General features: G+C 36.5%; 1 protein-coding gene across 2 annotated transcripts in view; it reads left to right on the forward strand.

Annotated features, from left to right (window-relative positions):
* The window catches only part of arhgef39 (Rho guanine nucleotide exchange factor (GEF) 39), a 41,830-nt gene extending 26,541 nt beyond the window's left edge, over positions 1 to 15,289 (forward strand). The window contains exons 6-12 of one of the 2 annotated variants that reach the window (XM_077234616.1): positions 66 to 136; positions 3,296 to 3,424; positions 6,612 to 6,841; positions 10,325 to 10,413; positions 13,604 to 13,727; positions 14,285 to 14,400; positions 14,600 to 15,289. In XM_077234616.1, coding sequence (XP_077090731.1) covers positions 66 to 136; positions 3,296 to 3,424; positions 6,612 to 6,841; positions 10,325 to 10,413; positions 13,604 to 13,727; positions 14,285 to 14,400; positions 14,600 to 14,639 — 799 coding nt within the window. In that variant the 3' untranslated portion in view covers positions 14,640 to 15,289. The remainder of the gene's footprint in view (positions 1 to 65; positions 137 to 3,295; positions 3,425 to 6,611; positions 6,842 to 10,324; positions 10,414 to 13,603; positions 13,728 to 14,284; positions 14,401 to 14,599) is intronic. The other variant, XM_077234617.1, reaches the window with a different exon arrangement.
* The last annotated feature ends 7,845 nt before the right edge of the window (positions 15,290 to 23,134 follow it).

Here is a 23,134-nt window from a genome sequence, read left to right on the forward strand (position 1 = left end):
GCTTTAAGTGTATATTTATAGGAACGTTGCAATAAGCGTGTTTTGTTTATTTGTTTCTTTTTTAGGTACAAGCATTTCTTGAGGGACTTGACAGAGAACACCGGTCCAGACAACCCGGAGTTTCAGCTGCTTTCAAGTAAGAGGCACCGCCGTCTCGCAATTCGACAAACACTCTCTTATCCTGTTAGCGCTCTGTGACAAAAATGTTGATGGGTTTAGCCTGTCTAGATTTTTTTTCTTTTTCATTATCTGTTTATTGTCAGGATCTGTATCAAGCTGCGGAATCACATTCACCCAAAGTCACACTTGTTATGCTTGTCAAATTTGCTTTCCACTCTAGTTTGTCACTTACAGAGCAACCTAAAAAGAGATCACTCAACATGTTTGTGATGAGGAGGTGCTTTGCAGAGATAAGCATTGCGGAGGATACCATGGCCTGTTGAAGAAGGTGCAAATGCTGAAATCGTTTCATACGGTGCCAAAACAAACCTGCGTCTTAAAGGGAGAAAAGTTTTTTAAGCTGGCAGCCGAAAAGACAGCCTCCCTTGTCTTTGTTAGGGTGACAAAGAACAACTCTGGGCCCCTGTTGTAGCGCTCACGTGTTGTTATTGTCACCGGGTGGCTTTGCTCTCAGAGGATGAAAGTACAGCAAAGCTTAACGTGAGTCTAAATTCTCGATGTGGATTTTGACATAATTAATAGGGACCAGATCAGAGGATATCAACCATGCAAAATATAAATAAATAAAATCTCTGGCATCAACAGAAGCCCCGATAATGACTCATTTCTATCGTCAAATAAACAGCAAATCCGACTTAAGATCCAGTGTACACAAGGAATTATTTATGTGTATCAATTAAAATCTCATTGGTTGCTTGCTGCTTTTGCTTACAAATTAAAACAGCCCGTGATTCTAAGATGAAGGTACATATACAGATCTGCCCCTCCATTGCCTCTTCCTCTTCTCATTAGAGCTGCTTTTTAAGCTCACTAGCTCTTTTTTGGGGGGGGGGGTGGGGGGGGCTGAGCGAGAGAGAGAGCAATAGAAAAAAGTTTTCTCAATCAGCCTAGGCATATTGTAAAGGGAATTATTTAAAAACAACCCCAGACATATTATATTGTATCTGATTAAGCAAACTAGCTGTGAAACTCACAAGAGGCTTTGTTGTTTTCTTTTTGCATGTTGATTTTTTTTATGATTTCCTGTTTTTATTTCTCTCATCATACATGCTCACATACGCTGTGAAGCTCCACTGTTTTAATTATTATAATTGTGGCGTTCATCAATCATGTGCGTTTTGGTACGCTATCTTCTGCATTTCCCTACAGGCAAGTATCCTGAACTTTTTTGCGGAGCCTGTCAAAGGTTAATTAATAAAAGTAACCACTCGAGAACTCCTCGGACCAAGTTCTGTTTAAACATACTGAATGTCTAAAATGAAAAGACAGAGAGAAAGTATTCGTAGAATGTGGAATGAGAAAGTATTAATAATGCATCAGCCGTAGCTCTGTTGAAACACAATTACAGAGATGGTTTTCTTAAAAGGGAAGGACTGAGAGACATACAGAGAGGGACCCAGTCATCTCTAAACAGTCACTTTGTTTGGTTTTGCTTGTAATTGTTCTAAAGATAAGCAACTCAATTATGCTGTGATTATTTTACTATGAGGCAAACGCCCCGAGCGCTCTGTTCATTGTCTGAATTGTTAGAGTCAATAAGACCAAAGCTGGGTTTAAAATTAGTATCCATCTGCTTGTTTGTTTCTTTTTTCTTCTTAATGAGTTGATGATGTCTGCATTAGTTAATGAATTCCAGGCATGGTAACTGGCAAAATGGTTTCAGTTGCAAACTAAAAAAGTAAGATTTTAAACTCTGATAAACGAGTTCACTCTACATTATTTAGATCACATTTTGATGCTCTTATGTTGCACAGCTTGCTTCCAATAAACCAATGAACCGCAGAAATCTGTTTTAAACAGAAGCCATGTTTATCAGGCAGACAAGAATACAAAAGTTTCAGATGAAATATGTAGTCCTTGTGCTTTTTATGGCCAGCTTAACATCCTATGGCAAGGTCTTCGCCTAATCAGTGCTATTTGGATGTGTTAATGTACCCTCATCTTTCTCCAGGGGTTAATGGTGAAATCAAACATTGTGTGGAGGCCAAAAACAAACTTGTTATTATCATATGCAATAATGGAATCTGCATAATGCATGAACGCCTATGGGTTTACACTTATTAGTGTCATGCTGTTAGATTACTTGTATGTTGCTCCTAATAAGTTCAAAATTGCATAAATAGGTCATGCTCGTGAACTATGTGTACTTTATAATTATTTTGGGAAACCATTTTAAATTCCACAGATGTTATGTTAATAAATTATTTAGCACTCTCAAATAAAGTATTGCAAAAAAGGTTTATTGTTGCATATATTATTGTTTACAATAAATCATACATTTTCATCATAGGGATGCACAATATATCGGCCACCATATCGGTATCTGTATCGATATATGTTCATTTTTAATGTTATCGTTATCAGCCCAATAAGAAAATTTGCCTGATATATTAAAGTCGATAAATAATGGATTATTTCCTTCAGCCGAGACACTTCGGTTGCGCACCGTTCACCATGGTTTTAAATTACTTGAAATATGATTGGAATCAAAAAGGAAATACAGTTAAGTGCAACATTTTTGTCATATAGGCTACATAAAATTATAATGAAAACATTAATATAATTGTGTGCTAATTGACATGGATTGAATGGTGAGACTTTAGTTTTTGTAATTAGGCTCTTAAATTTTATTTTCTAAAAATTTGAATTTCGATTTATCGGCCAATACATCGGTTATCGGCTTTCAAATATAAAGAATTATTGATTATCGGTATCAGACAAAATTTTCATATCGGTGCATCCGTATTGAATTTTATGCATGCCATTAGGATAAAACTAAAATGATGCATTTGAACATGTGGATGCATCCATAATGCATCTGTAAACATACACTAGAAGTAATACCAAATAGACACGCGACCGAAGTTTTAAGTTGTGGTTTGAAGGCACCGGATAGCATGAGAGCTGCAACATGCAACAGCCAATAAGTTCGCACCAACATGACCGAAAACTTTAAACTATGTCTTTTAATGAATGCAGTGTGACAAGCTTCAGTCTTGTGTGTGTTTGGCATAAAGACACATTTTTGTGTTGTATAGTTTGTTGTGCTGTTGGAGTTTGGCTATGTCCATTCAGTCCCTCCCACTGTTTCATGCTGCATGCCCTCTTTCTGCAGAGGCAGTGAAGGTCGTCTCAGAGGTCGCCCAGCGGATCCAGGACAACGCTCGCAGCCATGAGAACCACCTGCAGCTGCGCAGAGTCCAGAAACAGCTCAAGGGCCGAAAGACCAGAATCCTGACTCCAGGTTAGTGTCTGTGATCTTCCATTCTTTTTATCTCCCAGAGAACCGTGGAGAGCCAGAGAGTTAAGGGGATGAAGGAGGTCAGGTGGAAGAGTCTGGAAAAGTAGTCTTGCTTAAAAGAGACCCAGCTGTTTGCCCATAATCAATAGAGGCGATAGCGGGCGGTTTTGTTTTCGCCCGGCACAATCGTAGTCTCCGAAGAGAGAATTAACTGAATTTATCGACAAGTTCTTGCCGCTAATTGGTAATGGAGGGGAAGTATGCCTTAAATCAGTTCTTTCCATCTTTCTTCTCTTGTGCTACTTGTGGAGTGGAGGTCCTTTCTTCCTTCTTATTTATCCCAAGGGAGAATGCCCACGTGTGAAACAAAAGAGAAGGAGATGGAGAAGGAAGGGAGAGAGAGAGAGAAAAAGACAGAGAGGGCCTTGTCGTGAATGCCTTGGCCTGCCAATCTCCCCCAGGACCAATTAGCGCCTCTCCTCATCTTGTGGGCCGGTAGATAAAAAGGAAGCTGGGAGAAAGGGAGCGAGAGAGAGAGAGAGTGTGTGTGTGTGTACAAAGGTGGTTGGGAGGCTGGCGATGAATACCCAACGAGCACTGGGCTCATTTCACACAGCGCCGGATGTAGGAAGAGTGTAAAAAAAACCTCTCATCCTGTTTTTCCAGGACTCTAGAATTCTACCGAGGTCCTTTCTCTTGTCCAATAAGGATTTTTTTCTTCCATTCACACTTTTTCTGACTTCAGAAGGCCGAACCGTACCAGGCCATCCCAGCTTATCTCACTCAACCCCTCCGTTTCCTCAGATGTGCCCTAACGAAAGTGATGCTTGACAGATGAGAGGCTTCAGAGCCCCTCAACAATATTAAGTGGCCGGCTTGGAGATAAGGGCAGTGTAATTCTCAGACGCAAAGCTTGAATCAATGGGACATTGATACGGCAGACAGTCTGTCTCTTTCCTTGGAGTCCTCAGCAGGACGTTGCCGCCACCACCACAGCTTTCCAAAGTTCAAGCCGAAACTCAGGCCTACAGAGAAAGTCAAAGAGTGAAAGATGAGACCATTCCATGCCCTTTGAATTCAACTGCATTTTTTTCCTTGTAGGTCCATTAAGTGCGAACCTTTTATAGCAGAAACAAACTCTAAGCGTGTGTCACAATGCAAATGCTTGGCCAATGGATTGTAAACAACTGTCCAGTTGTACATTCTTCACTCTGGTAGCGATAATCTTAGCTACTGAAAAGGGGCATTCAGCTAATATTCAGACTGCCTGCAAAAATCTGTTTTTTATTTTGCATATCCAGATTTTATCTAGATGGGTTTTTGAAAGTCTGGAAAGCAAAAAAAACATGTGAAATCGGACATTTGGAGGTGGTTTGAAATGCGATTCCAATCCGATTTTTTACAGCTGTGTATTAGTCTGGACGTTCTGGCTGCTCAAATCAGATTTCAATTAGTCTTTTGCATCACTGTTTCAACGGTCAAAACCGGTCTCCTCACTGAGTTTTTCTTCTCCAACGGAGGAGGGCTGCACCACGACTCAACGTTTGTTTGGAAAGCGAGATGATGGAGACCTCCATTTTTCATGCATCTGTTTTGAAAGCCTTGCCATGCCCAAAGCAACCCATTCAGATAGGTTGGTTATGTCCGGGCACACAAATCTTATTTCACTTGCCATTAATAGTGCGGATAGTCTACCTGAAAAGAAATCCAATTTGCTTGTAGTCTGAACATAGCTTCAGATATCTGTGCCAGATATTTTAATCCAGATGTGTTATTGTTCAGGTAACTTTTGTTGCTCCACCATGACAGTTGTTGAATTAAAAGAGAAAACTAATGGTGCAATTCACACCATTTTGGAATTACTGTAATTATGAGATTCCAACTTGAAAAGAGGGCCCACACGGAACATACAACTCGCAATTACAATGTTCAGATTTTACATCTCTTAATTACGGGGATTGAACCATAACCATAAAAGACAGTTTACCCCTGCTTGCGGCAATGAAACCGACAATGTGTGATTGTGGAGCTTGCGTTGGTAGAAGTGCTGCGTTCATGTACCTACAATAAGTATGTTTCGGGCCTTAAAGTCAAAATTCTTCATACAATTGTGTAACCCGGATCTGAACAAATCTTTAAAGACTAAGGGCTCCTGGACTTTGAATACTGTAGATGAACACCTGAATCCTCTTTTTAACTGACATAAAAGGTTAACCTATCCAACAAAGCCTTCTCAAAATTAACAATGATCTGACTTGCCATTCCATCACTTTCAAATCCAGGTATCCTTTTATGTTTCTGGGTCTTTGGCTTGGTCACATCAGGAGTACCCCTGATGCTTTGTAGTGCAACCTTTAGCACCCTGCAAACCACTAGGTCCTTTGTAGCTGGGCAGAGGTGCACTTTGACAGGGAAAGTTGAAAGCGTTCAACATGAAGAGGGGGATCTCCAAGTTCCTGCTCTTTGAACTGAGCCGATGAAGTCTTCCTTGGATATGTCAGTCCAAACCAGGGATGGGAATGTGAGGATGAGGTAAACAGATTGACATTAAATGGAAGCAGAGTCCTTTACCATTTTACCCACCAACTACTTGATGTTTTTGGAACTATCTGTCTTGTAATTGTGTTTGTACACTTGTTAGCATTGTGTATGTGCGACTGAACACATTAGGCATTACTATCCTGAGTAATCCAGATAGAGCTTGGCCATGTAAATGCATGTATCCAATTTAAAGAAGCCAAAGAAACCATTAAATCCAATCTGCACATGTCGCCTGAGAGTATCACAGGATGTATCCTGGTTGTTGCCTCATATTAAACCTGTGGCATTTTTAAAAAGAGGTTTAACCCCTACTTGACACCTCTAATCATAGAGTGCTTGTCTGTCGCTCAGAGCATCCATTTTGAGCTCCGCGCTCTTGCTATCGCCGGAGCGGCAATCACAAGGTTCACTGGGGCAATTAAGGAATCAGTAGCAGGAATGAAATTTCATCTTATCTATCCAAATGTCAGCATCTAATTTAGTTTCCATCATGCAACTGCCAATCACTGAAAAGGGAGATTGGTCGTGTCTTTTCCGTCTAAAAGTCATGTAAACCTCATGCTTTTTATTTTCTGTTTAAAATTGACTTTTTTAGGTAAACAATAAGTAAGTCCTTCATCCATTTCTCTGTTATCTCTTCTCATTGTAGGGAGGTGGTACATTCGGGAAGGCTGGCTTAAGACAGTGCCCACTAAAGGCACGGAGGCAAAGCCCAAGATGTTTTACCTGTTCTCTGACATCCTGCTCCAGGCCAAACCATGCAGTCCCATACATCCTACCCACGGAGATAAGTTTGTTTGTCAGCAACTCTACCCGTTGAAGGAGTGCACAGTGGACAAAGTCTTCGGCCACACTAAGAGCCAGGGAGGCCTTATCAGTGTAAGTTGAAATAGTTTATATTATATATTATTATATTAGAGATGTTGTTTACAATTCAGTTGGAATTAGTGAAGAATTCAATTATGATCTGAATCTTGGTCATGATTCAGTTCACATATTTTGGTGTGATAAGATATTCTTAAAGGTAATCACAAAACTAAAGATGGTTGACCATTGGACAAACAGCCAGCCCCACCCAAACTCATGTCATTGGTTGATGTAATGTTGTGAAATTAATCTTGTGACTGTTTTCTGGGAAATCACCCAACTGTTCTCACTTATGGTTGTCTCTTCATATCAAGGGATAGGATAAAGTATTTTAGCATATATAAAAAAAGTACACACTTTACCTTTAGGACACAAATTGAATATTTCATCTCATGCTTCATTGAATGAGTCCACACCAGATGTAAACTGGGAATTTGGGTGAACTGAAAATGAACGAATGCACAGAACATTGGGTATTATTGTAGAAATTATAATTGATTTTCAGATTCTGTAATCGATTCATTAAATTTTCATTGGCAGATCTTTGGGGAAAATCTGAGGACTATTACACACTTTTATCCATTAAAATTCCTCATAGGCACTCTTCAGATCCATCAAATATATTTGAACCGTATGTCCCTCCCCACACTTATTGTTCTCAGAACGACTTGATCTGCAAGTTAGCAAAAATTATCAATTTATCATTCTTCTTCTTGCACTAATTACTCGAGTTCCTCATAAGGCTTCAAGTTTTAATGTCTCCACATGGCTTGATCTCTTTCCAGGTCTCTGTGCTGCCGCGGCGTGACAAATTATATCTAAGCGATCTCCACACTCTCATGAAACATTCAGACAAATGTATCGCACACCACAAAGGCATTTATTCAACACGGTTTAGTTTAAGTGCCTAAACCCATCAACATACAGAAGTGGATGTTCCTTAAGGATTTCGTTTTGTTATTTTGGTCATAAAATCACATAAATCTGAGAACTAACAAACTAACTAATATACACACTGTAAATTTATATTACATCTACTCGTTAACTACATAAATGCAACATAAAGATATAGTATAAAAGGTTTTTGGGCAATTTGGCCTCTTGACATTTAGCAATATTTTGTCAGAATTAAGGGGGGGGGGGGGGGGGGGTGATGCTGCCAGTGGACCAATATGTTGTACGCTATCTTGTCATAGTTCTGTTTTTTGCACGTGGAATAGACATAAAAAGGATCTTCTGAGCCACCCGCCCTGAAGAACTGTGGGAAGGCGCTCGCATCACTCCATCAGATTAGATCGCAGATCCATCTCTTCCGCTCTGCCACTGAATGCATCTTCCTGAAACCCTGTCAGTGCTCCACACTTCTCTCCTCTTCTGCGGCCGCGGCTGCATATTATCTAATGGCTAGAAATGGCATTTCATTAGCCTGTTATCCCACAGAGGCCTCAAATGCATACTCAATAGCATTAGGTGTAATTTCTCATAAGGACACATTATTGATCCCAGTTCCACCCGCCTCCCACCTGGACCGAAGGGGAAAGAGGCTGTCAGCACTCTCTGGCCCCTCCCCAGCCGGGCCGTGAAGAATTAAAGCAAAATTAAATTTGACAGCTGGAAATGCCATGGCAATCTATATGCAAAGTTTGAAAGTAGTAGTAGTAGAGGAAAATGTGCTATGAAAATTTTGGCTCTCTCTCCCCTATCCATTTGTCTAGATGAGAGCGTGTTTGTATACGGATAATTTCTTCCCTCCTTTTCTCTTTCTCTCGCATTTCCCATCTTCACGTCGCCCTCCCTTTTCGTCTCTCCATCTCCCTCTCACGGCTCCCCGTCTTTCTTCCTCCACCTCCTTGAATATTATTTTGCATCCATGACCGATTCCCTTTGATGTATAAATAATCAAGTGAAATTATGTACGTCGAAAAGGCTCCGTGCTCCGCCGTTCGTATTATACAAAGTAATTTCTACCTAAGAGGGTCAGATTTCCTGACAAATCCCTAATTACCACATCGCAATAGAAGTGGAATCTATTTGTGCATAAATCAGGCCACCCGTCCCCCCATGCGGCGGACCCCTAATATCGCGCTTCGCTTTGCCTCGCTCACTGAACTCGGTAATTAGATAATACTTTTGATGATGGTACATTTGAAATCTTAATCTGTTTAATACCTAATGAGAAACAAGCGCGCCAGCCCCCCGCCTCCTTAAAATACAACCGGAACGTCATTACTTTTTACCAGGTGTCCATTAAAGACCTGGCTCTGCTCATCATTACGATTCCGTTCCCAGTCGTAATAAAGATTAGGCCTGATTATTGATATGCTGTCGGTAACTGCTGCCTTTTTTTCCACTTCGCCGGCCTCAGGTAAATGTGAAAGGTCATTTAATATTTTCAAGGCCCCAATTATAATCCACTCTAATGGGTCCCCATTGTAATTATTCCGAGGATAAAGCCTCTGCCTTTGTTTGGGGTTGGATGGTTCCCGTTGTCTTGTTTGACATGTGTAATCTAGCAGTAAAGTCTCCTCAGTGCGGATGAGTGATGGTAATTGCTGTTGACTCAAGGATGAGCCATCTGACGGGAGGCGGAGAACGTGGGCCGAGCTCAGAAAACTTGTCCTCGAAGTGCAGATTGTGCCAAATTAGCAGCTGAGAGCATCAACTGGCACATCTGTGCATCTTTGGGCTCGAGTGGAGAACGTGTCGCTTCCTCTGCATCTCGTTTTTGTGCCTGATGACCTATTTTGCATCAGATTGATAACAAATTTTCTACTTAAATGTTATTGACAATGCATTTTAATGTTCTGTGAGGTGGATTAAATGGTCTCACTGTGTGTTGTGCGTTTTGACACTCTCAGTGTCTTAAAATTCATCTTAAGGACAATTAAGCCTTTAAATGCCTAATTGTTGCTGTACCTCCTCTTCTTCTGCAAGCTATATGTAGAAAGAACTGTGAAGTCAGTACTATGAATCATAAGATCACAAACGTTGAGATTTCTAGACTGTGGTCAATGTAAACACTGGTGGGAATGTCAACAAGCTAGTTCATGGACGCCCTCTAGTGATCCAATGTAATTATGCGCACAACATGTTGGTTTCATATGCTTTAGTAAATATGGTTACACCATTTTCAAGAAAAGTTTCGATTGAATGATTCAGTAAAGTAAAAAGCAATATCCATACCTAAAATAAATGTGAGCACATTCAAATCATTTTTTACAAAAAAAGTCTGCTAAATAAAAATATATTAACTTTTGCATTTTAATATATTAATCAATTGCAGTTTTAATGCATTTCTGAACAAGTAACTGATATGAGCATCATACATTGACCCTATGCCTAAGAACAAATGTTTCATCAGTAGACCTCTTAAATTGACACCATCAAAATGTCAACATATTTTTCTTTTCAGTGTCAATCACCAGTTGTCATCATGCATAAACTCTCAATCTCTTCCTCTAAATCTAAATGTTTTCTCTGTTTCCTTTCTTCTAGTTGACCTTCGCCAGGGCCAAACTGCTCCTAATGTCCGATGATCAGGGGGACATTAATGATTGGTACCGTAGTCTCTGCATGGCTATTGGGTGAGTATGTCTGTCCACAAAAGGATGCTCAAAATTCACCCCCTAAAAAAACTAAACTTTCTAGGTTACATCTCCAAATCTCTGTCCACTGTATCTCTCCACCCAGGTTTTGAAGTTAAAGGATCGACACAGCTCATAATCATCAGCCTTTTACACTGTACTCAGTGTTAGCATAACATCAGTGCCCTTTACTCTCACAGGATCTGAGGGCAGGGCGAGAGTTGGCATGGGGCGAGCTCCTCACAGGGGGACAGTCCCAACTCTCAAAGTTAAGCTAATTAGTTTAGCACTCTGAGTGATTGGGGGGGATAAACTGTCACCTCATGCCATCTTCAGAGCGGGGAGCTCCTCGCCTGTGGCCCAGCCTACAAGCCCAGGGGAGCACAATTACAGCCCGAGCTGGACAGGTTGTGGTGGCTGAGGTCAGAGGTGATTGGTTATGAAAAAAGAAAGATGGGCCAGTCACTGTCCTACTTGTACAACCATTGTGGATCAAGTAATTTTTTTTTTTATAACATCAACCAGCATTATTATTCTGATAATTGTTCATTTTTGCAAAGAAACTTAAACATTAAAAAATATATGAAAACATTTTAAAATTGTAATAACTTTATTTACATGCATATCATACTTTTTGTCCATTTTTTTATTGTTTTATTTTATTTTATTTTTTATTAGATATTTTTTCTTCACTATCAAGACTATTTTTGTACCTTGAAATTTTTGACTTTGTGGCCCAAAAGATATCAAAGTTATTCTTTTTTTAATTCAGAAATTAAAAGTGTGGTTATCATAGAAGAGGTTTAAGTCATGCATATCTGAATAAATATAATTCACATGAGTGTCATACATTGACCCGTATGAACAAGTGACAGACGTTTGATCAGTATAAATACTTTTTGACCTAAATTTTCTCCCCTGTAGGTTCAATTACTAAAACATAGTTTGTTTTCATAACCATTTTCCATCTTCTCTCTGACCCGTATTATCAAGCGGATCATTTTCTTTTTTAATGCTTTGCTGCTCTTATTTATGACGTCCTCACAGATCCAATAAACTTTTAACTGCCCCATACTTCATCAGGTTTAATAAAAAATGGTTCTCAAACCTGAAATATGTCACGAAAACTGTTAAGGATAAAAGGTTAAAAAAAAAACAACAGGGATCATTAAAAATCTTAACTGGATATTTAAGTTGCTGGATATGCAGAGCAGTAGGTGCTACACAAGGCCTGGAACTGAAAGTCATTATTAAAATAAGTCATTTTTATGGTTTATTTTCAATAAATGCTCTTTTTGACTTTTGAAAGTTACAATATGATTAATTGAGTTTTATTGTAGTTCAAAAGATCAAGTAAATTGTATAATTATTTGACCCCTTTATGTGGGATCCATTACTCTTTAGTACCCCCTTTTTTAATTACATTCACATTTGACACAAGCCATGTCACCGATCCGTGTCACGTGACTTACAGTTGCCTTTCTGATTCTGTATTCGTTCCCCTCCATGATTATCTGTAATGCAAATGTAATCGTTTCCTTTCACGAAACGCTATCAGATTCCCATTATTGATACGGCATTATGTTATTGCTATTGCTTGTGGTTGGGAAATGCAATCCTTGAGCTTATTTTCAGTTGTTGCATACCAGTAATCTTAATGCCACTGATTATTGACTCGGAGGAAGACCACAAACATATCGAGGCCCTTAAAACGATCCGAAACTTAAGAGCACATCATTCCCTCCAATTTCCTTTGCACAGAAGTATGGACAGAAATCAACATATCACTAATTCAGAGTGCAAATGAGTCAGGAAAAGTGTAATACATCTTCCATCAGAGTGGTTTTAATAGTAGTAAACGAATATTGTTATAAGAAATGAACATGGTTTAAGCCTCACCCACACAAACGGACCACTACTAGTTGTTGGCCAAGGGACTCAATCAGTTGGCCAATCGATGGTTTCGATGACATGAGGTGAAGGTGGCTGGAGCCTTATGACAAAACTGAGCGTCTCTCATCGAGGCAGATCCGCTCGACTTTATGGTCAGATAGATGTCTCCTATACTCCCATGCAAACCACACACTTCCCTTTCATGTCACCAGAAAAAAAATCACAAACAAATATCCTGTGCTATAGACACGGTGTCTCCTGTGTTGGATCAAAAGGAATTGATTTAACATTTCGAGTTCTCCTGCTTCTGATTTAGTTACTTTTTCCCCAATTTACACATTTTTGTGTCACTTTCTTAACCGTAAAATGCATATGTGGGTGTAAACTATCATTAAAATGTATTTTAAAGTATGTTATTGATTCGTAAAAAAATTATTTAAAGTGGGTTTACAAGTGTAATACTATGATCAATGTATGATTTTTTATTTTTATTTTAAAGAACATTTTTAAATTATCTTTATCCTTCTGTTTGATATTATTCATAAAAGAAAGTTAGAGACATAGTGAAAATGCATCTTTATTATTATTATTATTAGTTATAATATTTATAATCTATAGATATTGTAATATGAACAAGATGTTTTTTATTTCTTACTTTTTTAAATTCTCAATCTCCTACTTTTTAGTTTATCTTTCTTTGTTTCACACATTTTTATGGTACCTTCTTAACCATAAAATTCCAAAAAAATAACCAATATGTGTCTAAATTATCATTTAAATGTATTTTATTGACAAAACAAGTCATAGCTATAAAGAGCATCTATTATTTTATACTGTAATTTTAGAAACACAATGTGGGACATTTTAGTACATATAAATATTATTTGATTTATTTTGGGGTGTCACAAAATTACACATGGTCACAACAGAAATTGCTAAGAATACAAATATCACATTCAAATACAGCTATGGTCATGTATTCATCCATTTTAAAGAGGTAGTTGATACTTTTTGGATTTCATCGCAAAGCCGCTGTCGTTTTTTAAAAAAATTTTATGCAAGGTAAAAGTTGTACAAACGTACTACATGTCTCAGTGTAACGAGAGCCGGAGTCTGGAGAACGGAGAAGTGGTCTGAGTTTATCATCCGTATAAAAATGTCAAAATTAGCATCGGATATGACATGAAAGTGAAGCTAATGATGTAGTAATTTCATACTCCTGATTCATGTTTAAATGACTGATCTTAATGTCTTCCCTGGTTCAGTTGATGACTGATGGTCTTGTTTTCCATCTCAGGCAGCTGAAGTCAAAGAATACAGTGGTGCACAAGAGAGACGAGCTGTGTAGAAAGCCAATCAGATCCAAACCAGACTGTCAGAACACTCCAGAACTCCAAACACGTGGAATAAAAAGGATCATGGTCGGTCGTTGCTTCATGTTTAATTACGTAATTTGATTATAGAAAGGGTATCCTAAAGTCTGAAACCATTATTTTTTTTAATGTAATAATTTGATATTATATTATTTAAATTTGTTTTTATTTAAAATGTTTAAGATCCTAAAACGTTATATCTATTTCCTGGTTAAAATTGGATTTTAAATCCCAGATTTTTAGACCGTGCATAATCTAATTCAAATCTGGAAATATAAAAAAAGTTTTAAGATTAGAAAAAATAAATGGTTAAGTAAATAATACCAAACGAAATATGTAATATTTTAAAAACGTTTTTATTTATTTATTATTTTATAAATAAATAATATAATTAAAAAATTATAATATTATTAGAATATAATATAATAATTATATATATATATATATATTATAATAATAATAATTATAATAATATTATTATTAAAAAGAATTGCTATTATTAGGTCACTAATAAAATTTCTGAAATTAATTTTTAAAAAAAATTCAAATTATGTTTATAATGTTATATAATATGTACTTAATCTTTTTTGGTTTGTCTCATCCAGATGTTGGATGAAGAGGTTAGTGGGCACAGCGAGGGTCACAGTTCCATCCCTTCAACAGGGGAGAGCGACCACAGCGCCACCAAGAGGCTGAAGCCTAATGAAGCTCCTGCTGCAGAGTAAGTTTTAATGCATCATTTCATGTTACCAGACTCTGTCATAACCATCACTGTCCCATCTCTATCATCTTAACCGACCCATTATTTACCCAACATTTGTAATACAGAGAGTCTGATTCTGAAGAAAAAGTCTTTTTATGTTGTGTGGATATGAAATATGTAATTTCAATAGCAAATAACACCCGCATTGTTAATGCAGACCACAGGAGTCTTCTGGATCAAGCTGTGTCATTCTGTGAGGAGGTTCTGAAAGAGCTGAAAGACAGACGGAAGGTGATTTAGGGTGAATGTAATGCAATGAACATCAGCTACATACTGCTGCATTTTTTCCATATGCCAAAGTATGGTGCAATGCAGGGTTATTGCTTTTTAGCATGTTTACTGTTCACTTTTTAAAGATTTTTATACTGAGATGTCTTACCAAGTGTAATTCAATGCAGAGATACTCACTGATAATGGCCAAAATCTAACAACAACAAAAAAAACTATTATGAATAGTAACAGAATATTTATCCAGTCACAGACTCTGATGATATATCATTATAGTGCAAAACAAATCAATTTTATGCTATTACCGTTTATTATAAAAATTTAATATAATTTTGTGCAATAAGTCTTTCTGGTTTGCATGAGATTCTGATCTGTTATACACTGGAACAAAAGGGTGAAACCTGCTTTTATATATATTGTATATTAATTTAATTATGATGATACTCTGCTATCCTTAATGCAAACATATACATCGTTGTTGTTGTTTTTTGTACGCATGTGTTAATCAAACTTTTACTGTCAGATCCATTTAGGAGTTTATTTGTTACTGAACTCTGTTACACTGTTCAATATTATATTTTGGATGTGAATTAATAAAAGCTCAGTGATTTGCTCTAAATATTGGCAGAAGTTCTATTAAACTAACAACTTTAACAATGTTAACTGATCATTGGGTCAACACTGCCCTCTTCTGGAATATTGCTGATCGCTCAAGTCTCACATGCACTTGACTTGGTTTGTTTTGAGGAATTCAAGCCTGTTCTGAGAGTTGATTAGTCAGTAGAGGGTTATTATCAGAAGACAGGTATATTTTGGTTATATATTAGGTTCTTAAAGTGATTATACATTTTTCTAGTTCTCATATGAAATATGAAAGTTCATTTGGCCACATGGTGGCAGTGCACTGCTTTTTTTTGTTGTAATTTCATAAAGTAGGCCACAAAATGCAGATTGTGTTGAGTAGAGCTTGACCCTCTTTAGACTTATATGATATTACTGATATTGGATAAGAAATTCATGCATTATTTTCCCCTTCATTTTGGTGTTTATCATCACTGCACGATAAATAGGTTATGAGGTCCATTTACGGTTTCAGAACAGGCCATTGAATCACTCGATAGAGGCTGATGCAACAACATCTAATTTCTGAAACTGCCTGGCATTTACCCGGTTGCATACTTGGCACAATTTTCGCAATTTGCTCCTCATCTTTTCACTTTTGCTCGATGCCGATGCCAGATTCTTTGCTGATTGCTCTCTCTCTCTCCTGCCTTACATTCTGTTGGCTGGTGGTTGAGGATTCAGAAATACCATTCATGGTCACTGTGTTTTTGATGGATTGTTAACTGGGTTACAAAAGACTGAGACCACAATGAAATTCTGTGATTCATCATTTAAAAGTCTGAAAATAATCTTAAAATAAATAAATACAAATTAATTCAAAAAAATGTTTTAGGATTAGACAAATAATTTAGTATAAATAAATAAATAAAAATATGATCAATTAAAAAAAACTTTCTAGGTCACTAATCAAATAAGTAAATTTAAAAAAGAAATTTCACTCAAATTATGCTGATCATATAATTTATAAAGAAAACATTTGTATTAAATTTGAAGATAGATAGAATGATTGAACAATGATAGACAGTCAGATAGATAGATAACGATTGAACAATGATAGATAGATAGATAGATAGATAGATAGATAGATAGATAGATAGATAGATAGATAGATAGATAGAACGTTTGAACAATGATAGATAGATAGATAGAACGTTTGAACAATGATAGATAGAACGATTGAACAATGATAGATATGATAGGTAGAACCATTGAACAATGATAGATAGATAGATAGATAGATAGATAGATAGATAGATAGATAGATAGATAGATAGATAGATAGAACAATGATAGATAGATAAAATGACTGAACAATGATAGATAGAATGATTGAACAATGATAGATAGAATGATTGAACAATGATAGATAAATAGATAGAAAGATAGATAGATAGATAGATAGATAGATAGATAGATAGATAGATAGATAAAATGATTGAACAATGATAGATAAAATGATTGAACAATGATAGACCGATAGATAGATAGATAGATAGATAGATAGATAGATAGATAGATAGATAGAACGATTGAACAATGATAAATAGATAGATAGATAGATAGATAGATAGATAGATAGATAGATAGATATAACGATTGAACAATGATAGATAGATAGATAGATAGATAGATAGATAGATAGATAGATAGATAGATAGATAGATAGATAGATAGAACGATTGAACAATGATAGATAGATAGACAGATAGATAGATAGATAGATAGATAGATAGATAGAAAGATAGATAGATAGATAGATAGATTGAACAATGATAGATAGAATGATTGAACAATGATAGACAGATAGATAGAACGATTGAACAAAGATAGACAGATAGATAGATAGATAGATAGATAGAACGATTGAACAATGATAGATAGATAGAACGATTGAACAATTATAGATAGATAGATAGAATGATTGAACAATGATAGATAGATAGATAGATAGATAGATAGATACAACGATTGAACAATGATAGATAGATAGAACGATTGAACAATGATAGATAGATAGATAGATAGATAGATAGATAGATAGATAGATAGATAGATAGATAGATAGATAGAATGATTGAACAATGATAGATAGATAGATAGATAGATAGATAGATAGATAGATAGATAGATAGATGTTATCTTTGTTGGTACTGATCAGATATGCTTCTATTCTTTCCTGCATTACTAAGAAGAATTTTTTTGTAAGTAATAAAATGTTACCCTGCACCTTTGGGATGGATGGATGGATGGATGGATTGATTGATGGATGGGTGGATGAATGGAAGATGCAGGACTGTTCTTCATCCACATGCCACATCTCCATAGAAAAGACATGTCCAGAGAAAGCATTATGTACTTTTAGAGAAAGAACAGAAGCATCAGGAAATGAGCTTCCTTGGTCTCTGGCTTACCTTTAGACGACTGAGCAGTAAATCAGGCCTTATCTGAGTCTCTGGCACGCTTCTCCTGGAGCCCTGCCCTGTTTAATTACTCCGTAACTAGAGTTGAAACGGGACGGGGTGGCTAATGGTGAGGCCATTGAGGGCTCGCTGACCTCAATGCTTATGTTGCATTGAGTGACACAATTTGAGATCTGTTCCTGCTCTGTCCTCTATATGTTCATATTAAGTGTGGAACATTTCATTTCTAAAATACAGTTGATACGAATGCTTCGAAATGCTTTGTAACTATTCATTCATGGCATTTGATGGAAATTCTTAAATGGAATATCCACTGTAAGTTATATCTTGGGACTTGGAAAATATAATGGATAATTTTTACTTTGCTTTTGAACCAGTAAGAAACCACCCAACAAAGGCTTGGCAACAGTTTAAAATCCACTTTGCAGGACTGCACCACGTCAACAAGTTTTGTCCTGGCAAGAATCTCATGAAATCAAGCAAATATGTTTAGTTTGGAAATCAGGTCAGTCTGTAAGTAATTTTGCAGGTGTCTTGTCTAATATTATTATAGACATGGTGACAAAGTTTTAGTTTTTTTCGAAATTCTAGAACAAGATCTGTCTGTGTTTTTCTGTGCTTCTGAAATGAAAGCAACAAAGTGTCCCTCAGTTTGTGGGTTATGTTTTATTATTGTAATAGAGACCTTGTTGTAGCTTGTGATGTGCTCTGGCTCTTATACCTGCACTTAAGGAGGAGATTTAAGCATGAATGTTTATTACTCAAGCTTCCTTGCGGTGTCCAAGAAATGTATGCAGCAAAATGCGTTTGGAAGAGGTTTAGTGGCCAAATAACTGAGAATTCAACTGAAAAACAAAACAAAAAATCATCACAATCTTCCAAAACATCTTGAAATCTGAAGCTTTGTGTGTACAGTCTCAAATAAGTGCTGTATTTACATGCACTTCACTTGAAATCTCAGCCTTTAATCTTGGCATTGGTGGATCCTTTGTCCTGTTTCTGCCGTTTGTACAGTGCAGGACCACTCAATGGATGTTGTTTGGTTGGAACTTGCATCTTACCTTAAATCAACATCAACTGAAAGAGTGGCTGAATGATATGCAGTTTGTACATTATTGTCAAACACAGTCATCGGTCTCTTGTTTCTGTTTTGGAAATGGTGCATTAACCGGCTAATACACAAGGCCCTGGCAGAACGACGAGCGCTGTTGACCCTGACAATCCCTCTGCTTTTGGAGCATTTCATGCGCGAGGACTGATGCATTAAACACTAGCGTGCTTCCCATTCTTTTCCTGTGAAATGTGCCTGAGGATCTCAGTGGTGATTTTAAGACTATTTAGTATCGTCTCAGAGAGATGTTTGGCTTTTCAGACCGATCTTACATTACAGTTTGAGTGCACGTGAAGAAACAAGGGGCAGACTGTCTGGCGCTGTTTACTGCATGCGAGCAAAGTCATTTTTTCTTGACTTGAAACTGTATTTAATTTCTTCTTTTACATGTTCGAAACCTTCGAGTTCTCACAGGTTTCATTTTTTTTTGTCTCACAGGGATTTATTCAATACACATAGGTTTCTTGTTTTGTTTGACTTTGATCTGATTTGTTTTTGTGATTTTGTTTTGTACTTTTGTCTTGTTTTGCTTTGGCTTTTTTTGTGTTACTTTGTTTCGCTATTTTTATTTGTTTTTGCTTTTGTTTCTTCTTTGTTTTGCTTTTGTTTTTATCATTTTTTTATTGTTTTGTTTCGGTTTGCTTAACTGTGATATGTTATGCATTGATATTTATTTTTATTTTTTTTGGTTTGGTTTGCTTTGTTTTTGTGTTTTCTTTCTTCGTTTTTTTCTTTGATTTGCTATGCTTTAATTTGTTCTTTGTTTTTCTTTGCTATGCTTCAATTTGTCTTGCTTTGTTTTAATTTTGTTTGCATGTTAAAGTTAACTATCTACATCATGGCAGGTAAAAAAATAAAAATAAAAAAATATATATATATATATGTTTCTGTCATGTTTTCATGTTTCTTTTACTTTATTTTATATTGTCATTTCTTCTTGCCTAGGGGGCAGTTTATGTACAAGGGGCACAGCTTACCCCACTATCCTGTACATTGTTTGTACTGAAGAAATCTTCACACGTTATAACTCAACCCTTGTCTCCCCTTTTGTATCTCTATCGTATTTTTCAACTCCTCAAATCCAGACGTGTGATATGTTGGCTGGTTTTCTTTTTTTTACACTATCAGACAGTATATCTGGTTTGTTACTTAGTCCGCATGGATGGGTCACTTCCTCACCCGCCATCGGCTTCTCATTTAACCTAATTTATTCATGTCAAAGGAACATTTTGTTTCTGTCTCAGTTAATCTCTATTAATATCCCAGTCCTAAGCAAAGCAGCCATCATTCTGATCAGATCTGCAGCCAAAAGCAACGCCATTTATCTTAGACTCAATGCACACCCCTCATTCTGCCCCTCTTTGTACATATCTGAGGATGCAATGTTGTAGTTACAAATCCAAAACTGCTCATCTGTTGTCATGGCAGCAGCAAAATGAGTTGAGTTTATGGATACTCATGTCGGGTGATTTGGGATTTGACCCAATTTGCCCTTTGGTCTGATGTTATTGTATGCATGACATTGCATACAATACATGCATCTCCCCGTGAAAAGCTTTTGGTTGTATATACGGTTAAGATTATAAAATAATTTCAGCTCAAATCAATATTTATGGAGAGAAGCTGCATAATATACAGCCTGACAAACAATCAAAGTTGTTTTGTCATTTACCACCTAGCAACCATCCAGGACACCCAAGCAACCACCCAGAACTAACATTTTCTTAAGAAAATATAAAAATCCAGTTCAGTGTATTTATTGAATGCAATGCACACTATTCTTTTTTGCTGTATTTGATCATTTTACTTCTTAACATATGCAAACGCTTTCCCATAAGTGCATATTCACTGTTTGTGAATTAAATATTGAGGTCATAGCTGCAAGTGTCAGCTTGAACCCAGTGTCTAGCCTTCTTGCACATGATCATCGCAGTTGACCTTTACAGCAAGCCTGTGAGGAACACTGTGATACAGATATCCCACAATGCATCGCTGGAGCATCAAAGACTCAAGAAATAGGTCAAGAGTAAGTTATAGATCATAGCAAGTATATTGAGGTCATATCTTCAAAGTTATATTTATAAAAGGTTTTATTGTGTTTATTTGTTTAACCGACAGCTATAGCAAAAATATGATGATATTTACTTTGTAGCATTCAGCCTCGTTCTATTCATAATGGCAAAACTCAGTTGCATAATTTTGATTTCAAAAGTTGAAAATACTTGAGATGATAGGCTAAATATAATCAGTGTATAATAGTAATGTATGTGTAGGCCTTGACCCATTTGATATGTAAAACTAACACACCTCCTGTAATAGTAACATTTACTTTTCCAAGAATTATTTTATAGCATTGCTTACATTTTGCGTCATTGCAAAGCTAAATGTATACAGAAACTTTTATATCAGTATCTGGAGCTCCTTTGCTTTGAATTCCACAGTTACACAATAATCTGGGTAAAACTGCCAAAGAATAATTATTGTAGCTTTTTTATTTCAAATGTAGACAGTGGTTCCACACATTGGATTTTTTTTTTATGTTAAATTAAATTTAGAAATATATTGTGTTGTAGAAAGCACATATGGTAAAAACGTTTGCCACATTTTTTTCAGCATGACATTTACAGGTATAAAAATATATACTATAACACTGTATAATATACCCATTACATGGTTAAAGATCAGCCTTGAATTGTTAGCATGCTGATTTATATTTTTTAAACCATAATTTGTTAAATTGGCTGAATGCGAAAGGAAGAAAAATATTGTCATTGTTTTTCAATATTGTGTGTCTTTTTAAGGCTCTGAGAAAGTATAATGTGCAGCGCAACTTAAAAAAAAACTTTACAAAGTAACTTTTTCCCCTTTAAATGGACATTGCCTTCATACAGTATATGCCACATATCATCTGTGAGGGAGACGGGGGAGGATTGTTCTCATCCGAAGTCTATAGGGAGTTCTGTTTGGAGACAGGTTTGATGAATAGCACTCAAAAATAGGTTATGATAGCAAAATATCCTGCTTTTGTGATACTGCAGATAAACATGGTTTTATACATCAGACTCTTGATGGTCTTGGTTGGGCTACTGCATTGCTACTGATGCTTTAGGCAGCGAATCGTTTGAAATGGAGCCAGTAAGGAGCAAAACTGGTCTAGAATGCCATTGAAACCCTATTACAATATTGCAAGACCCATCACTCCCATGTTTTGTTGTGTAGTTAGTGTCTCAAAAACATAAATTGAGTCATGTGGTTTGTGAAGCAGAGCTGGCTGGTTATGTCAGCGCATGTTGCACATCTGTATTTTTGTCTTGAGTGTGTCATTTTGTGGTAATGACTGAAGTGTTTTTTTGGATTTTTTTTTTTTTTTTACAAAACATGATGTAGGAAAACTAGTTACAACTGTTGTGCAACCAAATGCGTATTATTGGACTGAACTGAATAAATAGTTCCTTTACCTAACTGTGTTCAATAAGCTTCTAAATTGTATGGTTTCATGAATTATTAGGACACTAACCCACTATTCAACCCACTAATCCTCTATTCCTCTTCATAATCGCATCAAGCAAAACAAGATATTTGTCCTTTCCCTTTCATATAAAACTGTCAGAGTCGCTTCCTAACATTTTTGTACAAGTGTTCTGTGTGAGAATGGTTATATAATGTTGAAACCAACATCTCACTTTCAGTTCTAACCCCTCATGCTATTTTTTTTTACCAATGTTTGTAATGGCATACAGCCTGTTTTTCCTCAAGATTAAGCAAGCAAGATTAGCATTCACGATTGCTTGTGTGGGTGGACTTATCGGAGTGTATTGTTTGGGTTTGAATTGGTTTTTGTGGCTTCTGTTCAAATATTGAGTGATTTTGCAACTGTGGTTCCAGTTGTTATTTTTGGGCGTAACAAAAAAATGGCAATAAGCAAAAATACATTTGTTGATTTTTACCCTTCCTTTATTTTTATAAAGTTACACCGTGATGATTTAAATAATATAAAATACCATCCTAAAAATATTGACTATTGCATCCATTTGCTTTAACATTTTTTCTTTTTATAGCAGTAACCTTTTTGATTCCTTATGCTGAGAGAAAAAATAGAGGCGTGACATTTGGGCCAAATGGATTTTTGTGCATTACAGCGCCGCTCTGTATGAAAAGCAGGTGCACATGATCTTTGAATTCAATCTCACAGGTCATTGTGTGGCGGCCTGTTAATACATTGGCTATGGAATTGGTATCCACCCCATAAAATTGCGTCCACTGACAGAATGTTAAAAGAAAAAACTGTTAAAGTAGGCAAAATAGGTCT

Source organism: Siphateles boraxobius, unplaced genomic scaffold (assembly GCF_051911475.1).
Source record: "Siphateles boraxobius isolate OS27281-9 unplaced genomic scaffold, OSU_SipBor_1 19, whole genome shotgun sequence".
Classification (NCBI taxonomy): domain Eukaryota; kingdom Metazoa; phylum Chordata; class Actinopteri; order Cypriniformes; family Leuciscidae; genus Siphateles; species Siphateles boraxobius.